The 19,594-nt window shown below is 39.5% G+C and overlaps 1 protein-coding gene across 1 annotated transcript in view; it reads right to left on the bottom strand.

The window, feature by feature from the left end:
- The window catches only part of SH2D4A (SH2 domain containing 4A), a 64,469-nt gene that overhangs the window by 8,742 nt on the left and 36,133 nt on the right, over window positions 1-19,594 (bottom strand). Inside the window, exons 6-8 of the mRNA XM_030312492.2 lie at window positions 16,825-16,936; window positions 14,784-14,994; window positions 11,909-12,039 (exon numbers count right to left, since the gene is read on the bottom strand). Of these exons, the coding sequence (XP_030168352.1) occupies window positions 11,909-12,039; window positions 14,784-14,994; window positions 16,825-16,936 (454 nt within the window). The remainder of the gene's footprint in view (window positions 1-11,908; window positions 12,040-14,783; window positions 14,995-16,824; window positions 16,937-19,594) is intronic.

Below are 19,594 nucleotides of genomic sequence, written 5' to 3'. Positions count from 1 at the left end.
GTCCAGGCTCTCATCCACTCAACCTGAATACTACCCCTGTGCTAGTGTTTCACACTGCTCAATGAGCTTCTATTTACTATTTACTATTTAATTCTCAAACAACTCGAAATAAACAGAACTGGTATTATTATCATCACCACACAGATGGGAAAACTGAAGGAGAGAAGGTATGTGCCCAAGGTTATAGGATTAGTCAGTGATGGTTTCAGGTCTCTTGTCTCTTATTCAAGTATTTTGTTTTTTAACCCCACAGGCTCATGAAGTTTTCCTGAAATTGGCTGAAAGTAAACTACAGTATTTACTTCACACATTTCTCACCCGGGCAACATAAAGAAGACGCATTTTTCAGTGATTACTCAAGTACAGTTGCCTGGATGTAGGAGCAACACATCAGTAACCTCTGCAACCTCCCCTAGGCTCAGGATTCCCATTGTGGAGCACAGAGGGTTTCAGCTTTCTCCTTGAGCAGCATTGGGTCTGCTGAGAGCTGCCTGCAGGCTGCTGCCCTTCCAGAGCTCTGCCAGGAGGCCCTCACTCCTTCTTCTGTCATCTGTCCGACACTCTCTGCCTCTTGGGCTGCCCAGAAAACCCTGCAAGGAGGGGATGGCACTAAGACAACTTACATGAAGGAACACATCTCTGCTGTTAAGGTGACATCAAAGTCCCACACTGCAAAGTGCCAAGGTTAGGGGTGAGTAAAAGAAAAACTGAGTTTTAAAATTTTTTTTTCAACGTTTTTTATTTATTTTTGGGACAGAGAGAGACAGAGCATGAACGGGGGAGGGGCAGAGAGAGAGGGAGACACAGAATCGGAAACAGGCTCCAGGCTCTGAGCCATCAGCCCATAGCCTGACGCGGGGCTCGAACTCACGGACCGCGAGATCGTGACCTGGCTGAAGTCGGACGCGTAACCGACTGCGCCACCCAGGCGCCCCATGAAAAACTGAGTTTTAGAAGAACTCATTTCCAAGTAGCAACCCTGCCAGATGCAAAGGGCACATGCTATCCATAGGAGGTCTTAAACTTGGACGAGAGCTCTATATTTCCCCCCTTCAGCTCCCTTCCACCTTATGCTTTCTTTAACCCCTTCAGTATTTACAGGAAGTATTTTTGGAGAGGCCCTGGGACCTGCCCTAGATTCTCTATATGGGGGGGGGATGTATGGTGATGTCGAGCTCTCACCCTTGGGGTCTCAGGCACCTTAGGGGTGAGGAAAAATAGAGCTCTTAAAATATTATTCATGTTTCCTTAATAATTCAAGAATAAAAATCACATAATTTGTTCTTTCATCATTACCTTAATGATTAACACTTATTAACTAGGGCTTACTATGTGTCACATTCAGCTCTAAATATTCACATATATTAACTCATTGAATTGTTAGAATGATCCTATTAAGCAGATGATATCACTGTCTGCATTAGACAGAGGAGACAGAAGATCGGAAGTCACGTGACTTGCCTAAGGCCACACAGCTGGTTGATGGGGCTGGGATTTGACCCCTAAGATGTTCTCTTAACCACTACAACTGCAGCCTCCTTTCCCAGAATAAAGAGTATCCAAATTTTATAAAGAAACCACATGACAACAAAGAAAATTCTGACAACAAAACCATAGGTTAAAAATACTTCTCAAAAGGGGCACCTGGGTGGCTCAGTCAGTTGAGCATCTGACTTTTGCTCAGGTCATGATCTCATGGTTCATGAGTTCGAGCCCCTCATCGGGCACGTTGCTGTCAGCCCACTTCAGATCCTCTGTCCCCCTCTCTCTGCCCCTCTCCCACTCGTGCTCTTTCTCAAAAATAAACATTAAAAAAAATTCTCTAAATACCAGGATCCCCCTTTCCATAAAAAATCTGAAGTCAAACCCCCAAAGCAGGTCACTCTCTTTTGCCGCAGCCCCCCCGCCCCGGCCCCTCCACCCTTCCCTTGCCTGCTTGGTCCCTCTTGGTCCCTCCAAGAGCACAGTGTGAAATAACACTGGAGTCTGGGCACCAGTAATGGGAAGCTTGGGGTCCCAGGCACATGCAGGCCATGACTCCCAGTGGCTGGCAGCATTAGGATGAGGATAGGTGCATCATTTGCAAAACTCAAGTAAGCAAGGTCTTCGGGGTTAATGGACTATTCTGAACATTAATGGAAATACATACTAATGTTTTTGCAACTGGTTTGGTACACTGGGTAATTTATGAGAAAAGTCAGGGTCTTGGGAAAAAACAAAAACACAACCCACAATGATGCATAGTATTTGCTGCCGAAAAGCTAGCTCTTCTCAAGTCTGAATAAATGTATGTAGCTTTAGCCTCTTTATGTTTCATCTTCAGTTAGTTTGGAAATCTGAATCCTAGGCAGTCAGACAGGAGAACTATGGAGAATAATTCAAAGTGTTTTGATGCCATTAATGTAGATGAAGGCTTCATGCTAAAATGTAGGTGAATTCCCAGGGCTCCTTGCTAAGGCCATGCTGGTCCCTCTCAAGGGTAGGACAGTGGCTGGCAGGGAAGGGGCCTGTACTAGTCCTTCCCTGCCACACTCACACAGGGACATATTCTCGCTGCTGCCTACAGCCTACCCACCCTACGCAGTGTATGAATCATATATGTAAATGAGGCAGTGCTTAGTAAAGGAAGAAACTTGAAAATCTCTTTGTAAGAGGGGGGCAAATTTTGCTGGCTGCACAGTTAAGAAATCTCCACTCCTCGGCAAAATAGTCAAAGGACAGATTATCACTTATGAGTGCCAATTCGCATGTTCGTTAAAATTCTAGCCTGAAGGAAATCTTGGGCAGTCTCTGAGACTCTGTCCACACAATCTCTCCTGTTGTATGCACTTGGTCCTCAAGGCCTGTGTGGCAGGGGCTGCAGGCCAGCACACTGCCAAAGGACAGGGACACAGGACTCCACTTGGACAGTTGGCTCTAGGGAACTTAAGTCCCAGACAGCAACTGCCTCCTCAGAAATGGATAGGACTTGCTTTCCAAGGAGAATGAAAATTTGGAGGATGTGTCAGAAATGGAAGCAATCAAAATAGCTGCAGTGTGAACTATATTGAAATCCCACAGATGTTAAAGGGATTTGCTTTTTAAGTAGCTTAAAATATAAAATATTGGGACTGAAGCATTTAGAGGCAGGTTCAGTTATAAACCATGAAAGCAAAAGACATCCACAAGAAACAAATCAGGATGGAAATACTTCATCAACAGTCTAATTATGTTCATATTTGAATAAGGAATGTTCATTACATTTCAGCAGAATAATGATCAACTCTTGATGCTTAAAGCAAATATGTGAATCCTCTAACAACAGAAGCAATTAGAAAATTCCTAAATCAGAAATTTGTTTATACACTTATTGCTAGCTTTTCCCCACCTTCCTATTCCCAGTCCCTGATGAATTCTAAGCTCCTGAACACTGTCATGTATTAACAGGAGATAGGAAATGCTAATGGAGGGAATGAAGATAGGAGTCTGTGGGTTTCTGAACAGACTTTCAAACTTCAGTTTTATTTATTTGTTGGCCCTTTGCTCTAAGAAGTGTAAAAAAGCATGTTAGTGAGTACAGATAATTATATATCTACACACTTTGGATACTCCTATTCATGAACCAGAATAAGTAAAATGACTTTGAAGGATGTTAAATTTAGCCAGGAGGACTCTCCAACACTAATCACGAACTTTACGAACTTTCTAGACAATAACATGTGTTTTAAAGACTGCTAATAGCATTGTGACCAACCAGATACAAGAAGAAAATGAATAAAAATAAGGACTGTATTTGAGGGTCAAGATAGTCCAACACAATGAAAGGAGGGTGACAAAGAGAGAAGAAAATAATCCTTTTTAAGGAAACAAAACCAAACAGACTTAACTACAGTATACAGGAGATTTAAATTTAGAAAACAGAAGATACGGCTTTAGCAATTCCAGGACTCACTCCCATCTCTCTGCACCTTCCCTCCCAACATCGTGCTCAACTTAAACTGGCAATGTTCTGCTCAAGTTTTCCAAACAACTTTATTCCCTGTTTTGGGGGTGGTTGTTCTTTTGTCCTTCCAAATTCCTGTTGCCTTCTGGGGTGACCTCCTAGGTTCTGGGATTTTTAAGGACAAGCCCTAAATAAATACTTGTCAAAACAGCATAGGACAGTTTTTGCAGTAATAAAGATCTATTTTATTGAAGTGCTACTTATTCTTCATATATGATGCTGTTATGACAGTATTTTGTGGCAAGATTAGGATTCTAAAGAAGAGAAAAGCAGAGAGAACAGGAAGGGTGAATTTACTCTCAAGCCGTTCAGTTCTGGTAAGCCATAACAACAGAAACACTACGCGCCAGGCACTGTTCTAAGCACGTTACATATATTAGCTGATGAACTTTTTTCTTAATGTTTATTCATTTATTTTGAGAGAGAGAGAGAGAGAGTGAGCAAATGCCGGAGAGGGCAGAGACCATGGATCATGACCTGAGCCAAAATCAAGAGTTAGACGCTTAACCAACTGAGTCACTCTGGTGCCCCTGATGTACTTTAAAAACAAAACAAAACAAAACAAAACAAAACAAAACAAAACAAAAAAACAAAAACCCTACTCTATAGTGTAGATATCATTATCCCCACTTTACAGAGGAGATGAACATACCCAGATCTAGGGGATCTGGTCTTGGAGTCTTGTGCGAAGCCTGTACTATACAGTCGACCCTCAAACAACACAGGGTTGAACTGTATGGTCCACTTATATGTGGGTGTTTTTCAAATAAAAATAGTACTGTATGCATTTTCTCTTCCTTATGATTTTCTTAATAATGTTTTCTCTAGTTTACTTCATTATAAGAATACAGGCATAATACATATAACATACAAAATAACTGTAATGTTATCAGTAAGGCTTCTGGTCAACAGTAGGATATTAGTAGTTAAGTTTCTGGGAAGTCAAAATTTAACTGTGCAGGAAGTTGGCACCCCACCCCCTGCATTGTTCAAGGATCAGTTGTACCCCCTTTCCATGCTAAGAACCAAGGAAACTCTGTGCTTCTTGGGCTGTACATTGAAAAAAACATTTTTTTTCTCACATTTATTTAATTTTGAGAGACAGAGAGTGTGAGCAGGGGAGGGGCAGAAAGAGAAGGAGACACAGAATTGGAAGCAGGCTCCAGGCTCTGAGCTGTCAGCACAGAGCCCAACGCGGGGTTTTGAACCCACGAACTGTAAGATCATGACCTGAGCCAAAGTCAGATGCTTAACCAACTGGGCGCCCCACTGGGGTCTTCATTTTTAAAAGTCAGCTTGAGATATAATTTATATACAATAAAAATTTTCCAATTTTAAGTGTACAAATGATTGATTTTGACAAATGTATACAATTGGGTAACTACTAACACAATAATAATATAGATTGTATTTCTATTACCCCAAACCCTTGTGTCCTTGGGGCATTTTATTAAACATTTGAATGTTACATATCTGCCTCTTAAAATTCTCCCTGGGATTGAGCAAAATAGTGTCTGGACAAGAACGTGCTTTTTCCTTATTCTCAGAGGTGGGGATGGGGCATACTTATGCTGGGTGAAGATTCCATGACACTTTACATCACCACTGACTGTAAGATTTAGTGAATTAATCCATTTATTGGAGAAACAAATCTCTGTGGTATTACTGTTCACTGATTTAAATTCCAAGTTATATAAAAAACATGACATGGATGTTCCCACTTGTGTTAGTGGTCAGATATGCTGTGACTTTGAAGTAAAATAGATCTGGCTCTGAATACTGCCACTAGTGTTAGAAGTCCAAAAAGAACTTCACATCTTAGTTCCTAGTTCTTATTCTATAAAGTGGAAATAAAAGTTACCTCCTTCAAAGCGTTCAATGTAATGTTTGGCACATATTAGGTCCTCAAAAAATTGCAGTTCTAACAGAATCCTCTGACAAACAATTAGAAATAATAAGAGATTTCAACAGTATTAATGAATTTAAGACCAACATATAAAAACATAATTTCTTTACAGCATCAACAACCAATTATGTAATTTTTAAAAATCCCTTTCAAAACAGAAAAAAAAATTATATACCTAGAACTAAATCTAGTTTTCCTTTTTTTTTTTTTTTAAAGGTGCATGTCCTATATGGGGAATTTATTTAATGATTTAAAAGAAATATAAGAAGAAATTTACTATGTTCATGGATGGAAAAATACAATAATATAAAGATGGCAATTATATCTCCAAATTAATCTACAAATTCAATGAAATTCTATTAAAATTCCCAACAAGCATTTTAAAACTTGATGTGTTGCCCCTAAAAGCCATGTGAGCTATGTGGGGCCAAGAAAGACAATTTCAAAGAAATAGGAAGAGGGAGAACTTGTTCTAATAGATATAAAGACATAATATAAATATATAGTAATTCCCATAAACAGGATCTTGGTTTACAACAGCGGGAGCATTACAAATCAGTGGAAAAAGGAAGACTAATGAATGATACTGGGAGAACTGGCTACTCACATGTAGAATAAATTAGGTGTCTATACCATATATCATATACAAAAATAAATTACAGGTGGATTATATATTATACAATAAGCAAAAACCATAAAGGAAAAATAGCTAAACTCAACCTCACTGAAATGAAAAACTTCTATGCCTCAAAATGTGCCAAAAATCTAAAATATGTAGTCTAGGAAAAGATATATGCAACCCATATAATTAATAAAGGCTTACTATCCAGAATATATAAAATCCTACAAATTAATATTAAAAACTCAACTGACTAGAAAAATAGTCAAAAGATTATAAGTAATTACAGAACCCCCCTATCCAGGAACCATGGAAGGCTCAGCCTCACTACAAATCAGTGCAAATTAAAATAAGGTGAGGGGCACCTGGGTGGCTTAGTTGGTTAAGTGCCCAACTTTGGCTTAGGTCATGATCTCATGGTCATGGGTTTGAGCCCTGTATCAGGCTCTGTGCTAACAGCTCAGAGCCTGGAGCCTGCTTCAGATTCTGTGTGTGTGTCTCTCTCTCTGCCCCTCCCCTGCTCATGCTCTGTCTCTTTGTCTCTCAAAAATAAATAAACGTTAAAAAAATTTTTAATATAAAAAAAATAAAATAAGGTGATTCCACTTTGGACCCATAAGAATAAGGGAAAATAAAAGTTTGGCAACACCAAGCATGGTAAGTATGTAGGAAAACAGAAACTCTTAAAGATTGCTAGTGGGAGTAGAGATTCATATAATCACTTTGGAGGGCATTTGGCAATATTCAATATAATTAAAGATTCATGTAACCTACCCTCCTAGCAATTCCACTTTTAGATATACACCCTGAAGAAATTATCACATATGTGTACAATGAGGTATGTCCAAAAGTATATACCCCACATCATTTTCTGTAATGGCAAAAAAAAAAAAAAAAAACAACTATACCAAATATAGAAGGGATGAATGAATAAGATAGTGTGTATAATAACATACAAATATAATTATTAAACACATATAAAGCATTGTATGTTTACACTTTATGTATTATAAATAACATATATTATAATATACTGCACAATAGGTAAAACAAATGAGCCAGTCTACATTTATAAAAAAGGAAAAATCCAGACAACATAATGTTGGGAGAAAACTCAAGTTGCAGAACAATACCTATAACATGATACCAAGTAAATGTTAAACACAAGATTGCATGTTTTATAGAAGTATGTATACGTTTAATATATCTTAATATATTTTATAAAAATTCACACACATCTACATATATAATGAGAGTACAAAAATGAGAGAATAAAAATGAAAGGATAATTTCAAAAGAGTGGTTCACCCCCTGGGAGAGAAGTATACAGAATCAAAAAGGCAGTAAAAGAGGGTACCTTAATTCTTTCAGGCTTTCTTTCCTTTTTTTTTTTTTTTAAGTTTATTTATTTATTTGAGACAGAGTGAGAGAGGTGGGGGAGGGGCAGACAGAGAGGAAGAGAGAGAATCCCAAGCAGGTTCCACACTGTTAGAGACATGGGGCTTGATCTCACGAACTGTGAGATCATGACCTGAGCCAAAATCAAGAGCCAGATGCTCAACTGACTGGGCCACCCAGGTGCCCCAGGTTTTATTTCTTATTAAGAAAAATAGATATGAAGTAAATATGGCTTCTAACATTCACTGTACTGTATCCTGGAAAGTAGATATAACATTTGCTACAACGTTGGTCTTAGTCATAGCTTCCTTTGTACTTTTTGTTCAAAATAGTTTATAATAAATTTTTTTTTAAATAAGGAAAGGGAGAAAAATCCTCCATAATGTGGGTAGGCCTCATCCAGTCAGTTGAAGGCCTTAAAAGAACAAAGACTGACCTTGCCTGAGCAAGAAGGGATTCTGCCAGTGTTCAGCCTTTGGACTCGAGCTCAGTCTTCCCCGAGTCTCTGGCCTGCTGGCCTACCCAACAGATTTGGGGCCCAGCAAGCCTCCACAGTCACGTGAGTCAGCTCCTCAAGAGGCTGGCCATAGAAGGATCTTCAGGAGAAACAATTGCAGAGGTCCTAAGAGAGGGGTAAGTGTGGTGTGTCAGGCATAGAAGGGAAACGTGTGGTGGAGAGCAGTGATCAAGGTAGGGCTCTTCGAAGAACATCATCTGAGATGGGGCCGGAGCAATAATCAGGGGTGGATCAAGCCAGCTTTGTGAGCCCCAGGGAGGAATTTGGGTTGTACTCTCATTGCAGTTTGATTATGTTGAAAACGGGGGACAGCAGAGGAAAGATGGAGACCAGTCAGGAGGCTGATAAAGGAGGGCAGATGAGAGATCAAGATTAGTTATTCACGTGGTGACAAAGTCCAGAACTTTCTCCTACTGAAGGGGCTTAGCAGCAAGGCAAGATGCTCTGGGACATACACTGTAGTTTTCCCAGCAGTCCTCCTAAATGAGTGTGAGTATAAAATTTCCAAATTAACTAACATGAATTACCTTTGCAGAATATTAAAAAATTAGAAAAATGCCCACTACGAAATTCCTTCACAAGGCCCTCTGTCAAGACTGCTGGGGCTTCCTAGTATTCTTCATGATTCTGTGGTTGCACAGTGTAGTAAGGTGGCCTACAAATTTGCAGGGAGGTTCTTCCCAGGGAGCAGGTGGGAAAGCATCCTGGGAAGGAGCCAGTGTGTACATCAGCTCCCTGGTCTCCAGGCTACTAGGAAGGAACATGGGAAGCAGCTAAGAGATGTCAGCAAGTCATTCCATCTGGGTCCTAACACCAAACTGAACCATGTAAAAGCTAGAAATGTGCTCTGGCTCTAAGGAAAACTAACAAAAAGTGTAAAAGAACTTGAGAATCTTCAATGGGTTCTCCCACAAGTCCCACATAACCAATGGGACCAAAAGTCCAGTAAAAGTTGAGACCTTGTGGTCTCTGAAAAAAGCTTGCTGAGAGAGAAGTGGGGAGATGGCATATCTAGATGTGCTTGAGATCATCAAAAGATGCTCATGAAGTAGAGTTCAGCACTGCATTTCAGGATCTCTCTTGTACTTGGGATTTTCCAAGCTCTTACATCTAGGAGATCAGACAATATCCTACTTTACTGCCTCTAATACTGGCCCCCATGGACAGATATTCATCTCATTATTATCCCAAGTGAGGAGGGACACCTGAGACAAAGATCTGGCGCCATCACAATGAATGTTAGTGCTCCCCAGGGTCTTGTCCTTGTTCTTCTCTCATCATTCTTCCCAATTCACTCCTGAAAAACCTCATCCCTCCCATGCTTTTCATTAGGTGCTGATAACTCCAATATATTATCTCTAACATTGTTCCATCAATTCAATTTCCAAAGGGATATTTTCATATGACTGCCCCAAAGACATTTCAAACTCATCATATCCCAGATAAGCTCATTGTCTCCCCTCTTCTTTTTGCCCCTTAATCTCCCATCCTCTTGTGGTCCTTCTTCCAGCTGATAGCATGCCACCTTCTGCCTAGCCCCACAAGCCAGAGATCCAGTAGTTTTCATTTCCCTTGTCCTCTACCCACTCATCCTGTCTAAAGCTAATTAAAAGAAAAGGGTAAAAGTGTGACTTCCACAGTGAAAAATTAGCTGACCAAAACAGTAACATAAAAAAGGCAGTTTATGGAGTGCATGATAATGGAGGAAGATGGCAAACCAATACAAGAGCTACCATCCCATTATTTCAAACAGGGCTCATGAGCAATAAACAATTATATTTTAAAAATATAAGATATTATCCATCTTTATCATAGAAACATGTGAAATTTTGTCTTCTTAAAACAGAAGATAATGACTTACATGACTATTAATATCATATTATTTACATTATACTCTATATTATTTATTTTGCTTATGACTATGATAAATATTTATACAAATGAAAATAAACAAGTAACAATTGCAACTAATAAGTTATTAAAACTCAAGAATTTATTTTTTAATCAAAGCTCCAACTGGATTTTTAGTTCAACTTTGTCTTTCTCACTTTTATCAACTGTTTCAAATAGAACTGCCTGTTAAAGTACCAGGATTTTGAATTACATGAACCAACATTTTCAATGTCTCACTTCCTGCTGTTCCAATGAACTGCCACCCTTGTAATCAGGGATGACAGCATCTTCTGCCCAATGACACAGAAACTACAAAGAACTGATTTCCTCAGTGCTTATCATAAAAAGGAAAAAAAGGGGGGGCAATATGAAACAGTGGGGCTAACGTGTAATTGGCCATGTTCTTTCTATTCATCTTTTGACACTGATGTCCCTCTTTCTTCCAATGTCTTCCAAGAAGAATGGGAAGAATGGAGGCTTACGACTCAGTCCTAGGAGGGGGAGGGGCTCCTCAGGGAATGGACAATTACTAAGGCCTAAATTGCCAAAGAACACATATTTTCAAGGAAAGCTAGACAGTTCCATAATGATCTGACTGCAAAAGCAGCCCATTAGCAGAAAGCCTATTACAAACAATATTTTTCTTTTTAGAAGAGTTTGCCATATTATAGGGTTGGGAGCCTATTTTTGTGGATATATTTATGTGTGACATGAATACTAGTTAAACATGATTCAACATGATTCAAACCAATATACCCTTTGCGACAAGTGTGCTCTGTGAGAGAACTTTATTTTTGTCTTAAAGCACTTTTGTTGTATATAGAGCCAATTAGTCCAAATCAACCACAGACATTACAGAAGCAAGCTGAGGCAAGAAGCCCCTTCTTTTCTTAAAGTCCAAGAAACTAAGCAGTCAGTGAAATGTGTGCTGGGTACACAGAGGACTTGAATTAATCAAATTTCTAGTGTTAAATGGCTTATTAGGTAATATCTGCTCAGGCTTCAACAAACCCACCTGGCAGCCTTAACTACTTAATGGAAACATAGATCAAAGTAATAGAATTTTTAGGTTAAAGATCATAAAGTTCAATTTCTTCATTTAATAGATGAGGAAAATGAGGCTTAGCTAAATTGACTTGCTACAAGAAAAAGAAGATGATTTGCTCAAAGTCACTCAACTGTCAATGGAGAGCTGACCTTTGGATTGCTAAACCAATGCCTTGCCCACCACACCCAAAGGCATATCTGACTCATGGTGGATGGTGGACAACAGGCACTGCCTTTTGAGGGGAGCCCTAGTGTGGGTGACTAGGAGGCACTGTCTTCCCCACCCACCCGGCGGTATTTCATTTGTGGTGATAAATTAGCCCATAGTACATGCAGAGACCACAACCACTCACTGTTTCCTAACTTCATCATGAGTTTGCAACCCACTGAGAAACATTGGAAAAACTCCTTGTGAAAATAATTTCAAAGGCTCTTCTTGGGCAGCACAAATAAAAGGACGCCTTTATTCTTTTTGCCCTCCTGGTGGATTAGCATAGCTCTGTGCATCGCCAGATGAGGTTCCATTGAGGGAACCTCTGTACTCACCATGGAACCAGGGAGCTATGGCGTCTGAGGCTTTCTGGTAGCCTGCTCGCAGAGGTAGCTGCTCCTCTTTAAACCACCGAATGATTTCCTCTTGGGCATAGCTGGATGCCATCCTCGTCACTCCCTGATTTCTGTTATTTAGAAAATGTTTTTCAAGTTAGATTTAACTAATTTGAAAACAATGCCTTTAGAACTCATATATACCCTATATATATATAATCATGTATATATTATATATATTTGAAAATCTAATTACATGGGCTGAGCTAAGGGGAGGTTATACCCCTAATTACTGCCATCATACAATTCCTTGAGGGCTAGTCAAGAAATAGGAAAGAGGGGCACCTGGGTGGGTTAGACGGTTGAGCATCTGACTTCGGCCCAGGTCACAATGTGAGTTCAAGCCCCACATCGGGCTTGATGCTGTCAGCATGGACCCCACTTCAAATCCTCTGTCCCCCTCTCTCTGCCCTTCCCCAACTTGTGCTCTCAAAAATAACATTTTAAAAAAATAGGAAGGAACATAAATCTGTCACTTGTCCTTCTGGTCCTGTGGGGCTAGTCATGGCTATGAGCAACTGCTGTGTTAAAACACAGATTTAATTCATTTTTAATGTGAATAAAAGCTCCATTAACTCCCAGTTAAAATTTGAGAAAATAAGTACTAAAAAGTGAAATACACCCCAGCACTACTTTCCTTGGGCCATGTCCTTGCAAACAAAAGAAATCAAATGCAATAAAATAAATTTCCTTCCTAACATTTTCATTATTAAACTTTCTCTTCTTTCTGTTTCCATCTCCCTGACTTGCTTTTTTCTCTCCCACACTTTGAAGAAGTTTGGTTCTGTTAAAGATAGCCTCAGAACTATAAAGTAAAAAAGAAAGAAAAATGTATGAAGATTGGTAAAAGAAAAAAAAAGATACAAGCAGCAGAATCATTTTGAAATATATTCAGTAGCAGAACTTAAATTCTGGGATGTAAGTCAATTTCCATTACAAAAGTAACATTGCAATGTAATAAACATATTTCCAAGTCTCACACCACAGCCCACTAATTTTGAGCAGAATTTAGTGTGAAAACAATGAGGAGTTTGGATGAACTACTGGGATACCTGTCATGTAAATTAATGTATGGCTCTTTATGCGTTTTATGGTAACACATGTCACTGTGAGTTACATGTGACATATATGTTAGATGTACATATATGCAGGTACATATTCATATATATACATAAACAGCATTTTGGAGAAAGTAGCCTATAATAGTTGACTTTTTTGGGTATCAGACACTGCACACACATAAGATTACATGATGAGTGCTCTAATTAGTTTTCAAATTAGGTTCTTTTTCTTTGGGAACTCTATGGAGATTAAGCAAAACATCTGAGGACAGCCAATCTCTGTCTTTTCTTGGGCTGGCTCCTAGCTGACCTCGGTCATCACTGTTGTCCCAGCCCAAAACCCATCCATTCTGGCTGCCTCACAAGAAGCATTTCATGCAAGTGTATTAAGCTGGAAAAAATGAGCTAACTGAGCACAGCTCAAAACAAGAATTACCCTTATTAAAGGCCACCTTCATTGCTGTCAATCGCATACACTGTGCTCTGAAAATACTGTGGGTCAGGACGTATTTCAAGGCACAGTCCCACCCTCAAAAGAGCCTGGAGAACAGAGGTAGGTCCACAAACAGCCCTGCTGGGGATCTGTGGTCAATACACAGACAAGCCTGGGCACTGGAAAGGACCCTGTGCAGGATCTCACACCTTTGTGACCTGGTCACAGAAGTTTGAGGATACCTGTTTCTGATTGCCTTTCTTGGGTTTTTGTCCATAAGAAAAAAAAATGATTCCCCAAACTGTCACTTTGTAGACCATGATCATTTAGTTTGGGTCCCCAAGTCACAAAATGGAACCTTTTAGTTAAGTAGAAATAATTACAGTAGAGGAAAAGGTTCACCTTCCTATTTCCTCTGAGGTCATAATCTCCCTTAGGAAAAGCCCTGAAGATAACTACTGTCTCCAAGCAAAGAGAGATTTGTTTGCTTTTTATTTCTCCATGTTTGTAACTGAGTATTTTTAGTTTTTATTTCAGAAGGCAAGGCTTTCAGACAGTTCTGTTTCACTCAATCACTATTTGATTTCTCTGGTATATTTTAACTATCACCTTTCTACATATTAGAATACGAAAAAAAATCATATAATATCCAGGAGAAAATAATTTTATAATCAGTTAAGTAACATAAAGGAAAGGGGTTTCTGCTATGATATCATTGTATTTTTCTTCAGGAATTTTACAAAACAAATTGTTCTAATTTCCCATAGCCTTGGAGGCAAAGGCACTGTTATGACCAAAAAAGTATTCATTCAACAAAGGAACAGTTCCAAAATGTCAACATATGAGCTTGGCTCTGTATCCCAGAACAAGGATTACCATCAAACCTTTAATCCTGAGCAATGAAAACATAACTCTACTGAAGCCCTGAAAGTCAGCAAGCCATTAGATTCCTACTTTGATATTGTTTCCTACTAAGAGCAATACTGAGCACTGGTGAAACCCCTGTTGTTTCTGCTTCTCCCCTCATTGGCTCCCCTTCAGCCCAAGGGGGTGGGGGTGCGATAGTAGCATAGGAAGGCACTGAACTCGATGTGCATCCTAAATTACTGGGTATCTTAATTACAACAACTGTGGATATTTTATAGATAAGAATGAGACGAATCCAGACCAGGTATCTCAGGAAGACAGGCTTGGAGGGGAGGCTGAATTTAATTTCACAGGCAGCCAGCTGGTCCTTCACTCCCCATGGCTCATCATGCAGTTTGTCTTTAATCAGCCAGTTTCCACCGTTATGCTTAAAGCCATCTGTGTGGCTTCTTACCTAAGAGGCTTTCGAGGGTATCCCGCTGGGGTTAGGAACAGAGGCTTGGGTGGAAGCGGAGGTCTTTTTGGTTTCTGTGGAATGCTTGGGGGGCTTTGTGGTCCCTCACCGCTTCTTCCTTTTTCAGCTGCTAGTGATAACCTCTTGTAGTCTTCCCGCGCTTGTTTAGCCAAAGAGCGTCTCTTCTCATCAGCTGCTTTGGATTTTCGCACTAGGAAAACAAGGCGGGGGGGGGGGGTGTTGAGAAAGCCCCTGGTCAGCCAACAGAGATGGTGAGAAGACTCAGCTGGTGGAGAGAGCAGTCTCCCAGCAGATTCTGTCATCTGATGATGACAATGAACAATCAGTGTCAACACCTATGACTCACATAGTTCAGGCTTGCACATTCACAACTGCCCAATGTTCACTGCAGACTTCCTATCTTTCTCTGGGAGTTTTAGGACTTTCTAAGAGGGAGAAGGAAGAGGAGGAGGAAAAGAGGAGATAGAAATGGAGAACCATGGGTACATGTTTTAGAATTTCCTGCAGTTGGCAAGACCAAGTGGTGAGTCACAGACCAAGTGAGAATTCCAACTGACAGGGGGTCTTTGAATAAAAGAGGTGATGTCACATCCCTCACACACGCAGCTCAGGATGTCACCAGCAAAGAGCAGACTATGAGGAACTCCTCAGTGCCATGGCTCCTGGCTGTGGACAGGATGAAAGAGTGGTGATGTCCACTCCTCAGTCCACAGAGAACTGAACCAAATGTAAATTGGCCTGCCAGAACAAAAAAATAAAATAAAGTGATTCTCACCACAGAGAATGTGTTGATACACATAAAAGCATCCCAAAGTCACCTTTTAATGTTGCTTTGTAAAGCAGAAGGTGTGTTGTTTTGTTTTGCTTTTGTTTTGGCAACACAGTGGTAAAGGACTCTAATGCAGGATGTTAAGACTAATTTTTATTGTGTGTATTTGCACTTCAGCCCTTATTGGTCAAACCCTGTTAGGTTCGGCTTTAAAGAGATGCCAAAAATGTTCCATTACGCTAGAATTTCACTGCATAGAAGTGATTGGATCTTGCAAATGTTTTCATTTCACAAAAACTGTCATGTTAATGGTATTCACTGTTATGGAACTGAACACAGTATTCTCCACATCCTGCAAACATTGCCACTCCTGTTCTCTCCCTCAAGTGGTCTCTAGGGATGACCTGGTAGGTAAGCCTTTTTCTGGGTCAGCTGTTTCAAACAAACATTTTCCCCTAGCATCCCTGAGCAGGCTCTGCTCTGCCTTCACCTGCACTGAGCTCTTCCTAAGGAGGTCTATCTTTGGTGGTGCCACCTCTAAAAGGAGTCAAGGTTAGGTGACAGGCATGGGAGGGATGCTGATATATCCAATTGATTATTCCTGGGTTCTTCTATTACCAAGTTGAGTTCAATGTTGAAATTTAGAAAAATACAGGATAACAAGAATTCAAATAAATCTCAGATCGCTCCTCTCCAAAAAAACTAATGTCGACATGTTAATAACCTTCCAGTTCTTTTACTTCATATACTCGAGCATTTTAAAATTGGGATATTTTGGGACACCTGGATGGCTCAGTCAGTTAAGTGTCTGACTCTTGATCTCAGCTCAGGTTATGATTTCAGGGTTGTGAGTTCAAGCCCCATGTTGGGTTGTATGCTGGATGTGAGGCCTACTTAAAAATAAACAAACAAACAAACAAAGGATGTTTTTCATACTATTTTGTAATATTTTTTCTTCTTCAAGTAAAAAAAAGATATAAACATATCCCAAATTCATTAGACACTCTTCTAAAACATGTTTTTTCATAGCTATATACCATTCCATCAAATAGATACGACAGCTGTGATGGTACAAAGATGAAAGGAAAACCTTTCTACTACTGTTCAAAAAGAGACTCATAAACCTTTGTGTAACAACTTAGTAATAATTCTCTCAACAACTATTTTAAGTGCTTCCTAGTTTGATCGTTTATTAAGAGAAGGAATTGGCCTGGAGAGTCTAAAGTGTTATGGAGGCCCTGAGGTACTCACAAGATGCCTGCCACTCTGAATCTTCTTTCCAGCTTTTATAAATCTGCTTGGTTTTCTCCCCATCTATTTGTTTTAGTTCCTCATCTTGTGTTTTCTTCATGGATTCTTTCTTCTGTTAAAACAACAACAGAAACAAACACTAATGACTGACTGGCAGTTTTCTGTGAGGAGGAGAGGTGGAGGAGGGGAGGGAGGATGGGGGTACAGGGATGGGGAGGAGACTCAGGTTGGTTTCTGTTTAACTCCCTTGCAGCCCCTGGCTAGGCAATTTGTTGTGCAGGAAAAGCTTGGAGTCAGTGATACCTGAAGCTGACTCTACTGCCACCTAGCTGTACAACTGCATGGCCCCTTACCAAACCTCCCTTAGGCTGTCTTCCCCTAAGTATAATTACAAAATTAAAAATATTTTGGGGCACCTGGGTGGTTCAGTTGGTTAAACATCTGACTTTAGCTTAGGTCATGATCTCGCGGTTCGAGGGTTTGAGCCCTGCGTCAGGTTCTGTACTGACAGCTCAGAGCTTGGCCTCTGCTTCCAATTCCATGTCTCCCTCTCTCTCTGCCCCTCCCCCACTTGAGTTCTCTCTCTTTCAAAAATAAACTAAAAAAAAAAGAGAATTAAAAATATTTCATAGGGTTATATTGAGGGTTAAATAATATTTAAAAAGTGTCTCCCATAGTGTGTAAACACAGTAAGAACTCAATAAATATCCATTTTCCTCAAACACAGCACTTCTCTGTTTTAAGTTGAATTCCCTGAAGTAGTGTGTAAATACTGTTTCATGGCACCAATGTAAACACTCTAGTATCTGACAGGTTCCATAAAAATAACAGTACATTTCTACAGCAATCTTAGCTGTATCTCCGTGTGCCCTCGCACCAGTGTGTCTAAATACGTGGTACTTACACATGATTTTAGGTGATCCAAAAAGGAATATTTTTTTGTATTTAAAAAAAGCAGAAAAATATTTTTACAAAGCATCATCTTTGAGAAAACATAAAATAAGAAACACAAGTCTTCCTTAAAAAGGGAATTTGCTTTTGTTTATTGTAAAATATACATAATATAAAAATTACCATTGTAACCTTTTTAAAAATTGTGGCAAAATACACATAACATAAAAATGACATTAGCCGTCGTGAAGTGGACAGCTCTATGCACCAGTACACTGAAGGAACTCGTTTTTAACTAAAGAGAAACTAATACGCCAAATCACTTAGACCTAAAAAGTACTTTATTTGGGAACTGCCTCCTGAGTGCCTACAAGAAAACTGAATTTAGCACTTGGTCAACTAAATAAGAGCCTTGGTCACCTAAATAATGAAATAAGCTGAGAGGGTCAGAAAAGACAGATCATGCTTTGTTCTCCAGCACAAAAATGATAGTTTTTTTTTTCTTTTGTTTTTCTCTATAGAAAGATAAAGACTTTCTGTTAAGTTATTTCACCCCAACTAAAATATAAATCTTGATGTCACGGAACTTGTTTTCAATCACTGTGGGAAGTCATAAATCACAGTTAATATAGGTGATAATTCATACACTATATTTCACTTCAGATGTAACTTCTTTCTTTCTTTTTCTTTCTTTCTTTCTTTCTTTCTTTCTTTCTTTCTTTCTTTCTTTCTTTCTTTCTTTCTTTCTTTCTTTCTTTCTTTCTTTCTTTCTTTCTTTCTTCTTTCTTTCTGGAGAGAGAGAGTGTGTCTGTGCAAGCAAACAGGAGAGGGACGGGGGAGAGAAAGAATCCTAAGCAGGTTCCACTTCTTTCTTTCTTTTTCTTTCTTTCTTTCTTTCTTTCTTTCTTTCTTTCTTTCTTTCTTTCTTTCTTTCTTTCTTTCTTTTCTTTCTTTCTTTCTTTCTTTCTTTCTTTCTTTCTTTCTTTCTTTCTTTCTTTCTTCTTTCTTTCTTTCTTTCTTCTTTCTTTCTTTCTTTCTTTCTTTCTTTCTTTCTTTCTTTCTTTCTGGAGAGAGAGAGTGTGTCTGTGCAAGCAAACAGGAGAGGGACGGGGGAGAGAAAGAATCCTAAGCAGGTTCCACACTGTCAGTGCAGAGCCCCATATGGGGCTTGATCCCAGAAACGGTGAGATCATGACCTGAGCAAAATTGAGTCAGATGCTTAATTGATTGAGTCACCCAGGTACCCCAAGATGTAACAAAACTTTTGTGTATTTATTATTTTCACTTTTTTTCTTACTTTCATTTCCTGCCTAGAGCTAAGCCTCTGCAGTTTGCCAATATTATAAAAACTAAAACAAACAGACAAAAAGCAGCTTCTGGTATTTTAAATGACTGTTAGGGGTGCCTAACAGTTACAAGTTGATCCTTACTTCCTACTTCATCTATTTAGAAAACCAAACCAAACCATCATTTCCTTTTTAGAAGTGTTTGCTGGAAACATGTAGGCCCAGGATGGGGATGGTGAGCCAAGCATGGGAAAATCAAGATAGAGGCTGAGGAGTGAAGGAACAGCAGGGCTGAGGCTGAACACTGGTCCATACGCCCACAGGCTGAGGTTTAAACATGAGGACAGGCAGTATGATGTCAAAGCGTCTCCCACAGAAAGTCTCTCATCCCAGCCTGTTAATAGAAATACTCTCCACAAGTTTCCTCAGAGAGCCTCTCCATTGCCTTTAAAGTGGGAAGGCTCTGTTTTATTACCTTTGTTCTACAGAGAAGCTTGGTAAGTGATCTTTCTGCTCATTCACTCTCTTGAATTCCCATATAATTTCTTAAGTTAGAGAGGGGATGTATCGGCCCATGGCTCTAGGAGTTCTCC

Source organism: Lynx canadensis, chromosome B1 (assembly GCF_007474595.2).
Source record: "Lynx canadensis isolate LIC74 chromosome B1, mLynCan4.pri.v2, whole genome shotgun sequence".
NCBI classification, from domain to species: domain Eukaryota; kingdom Metazoa; phylum Chordata; class Mammalia; order Carnivora; family Felidae; genus Lynx; species Lynx canadensis.
Note: the sequence above shows the minus strand (reverse complement) of the source record. Positions and strands in the feature narration are given on the sequence as shown.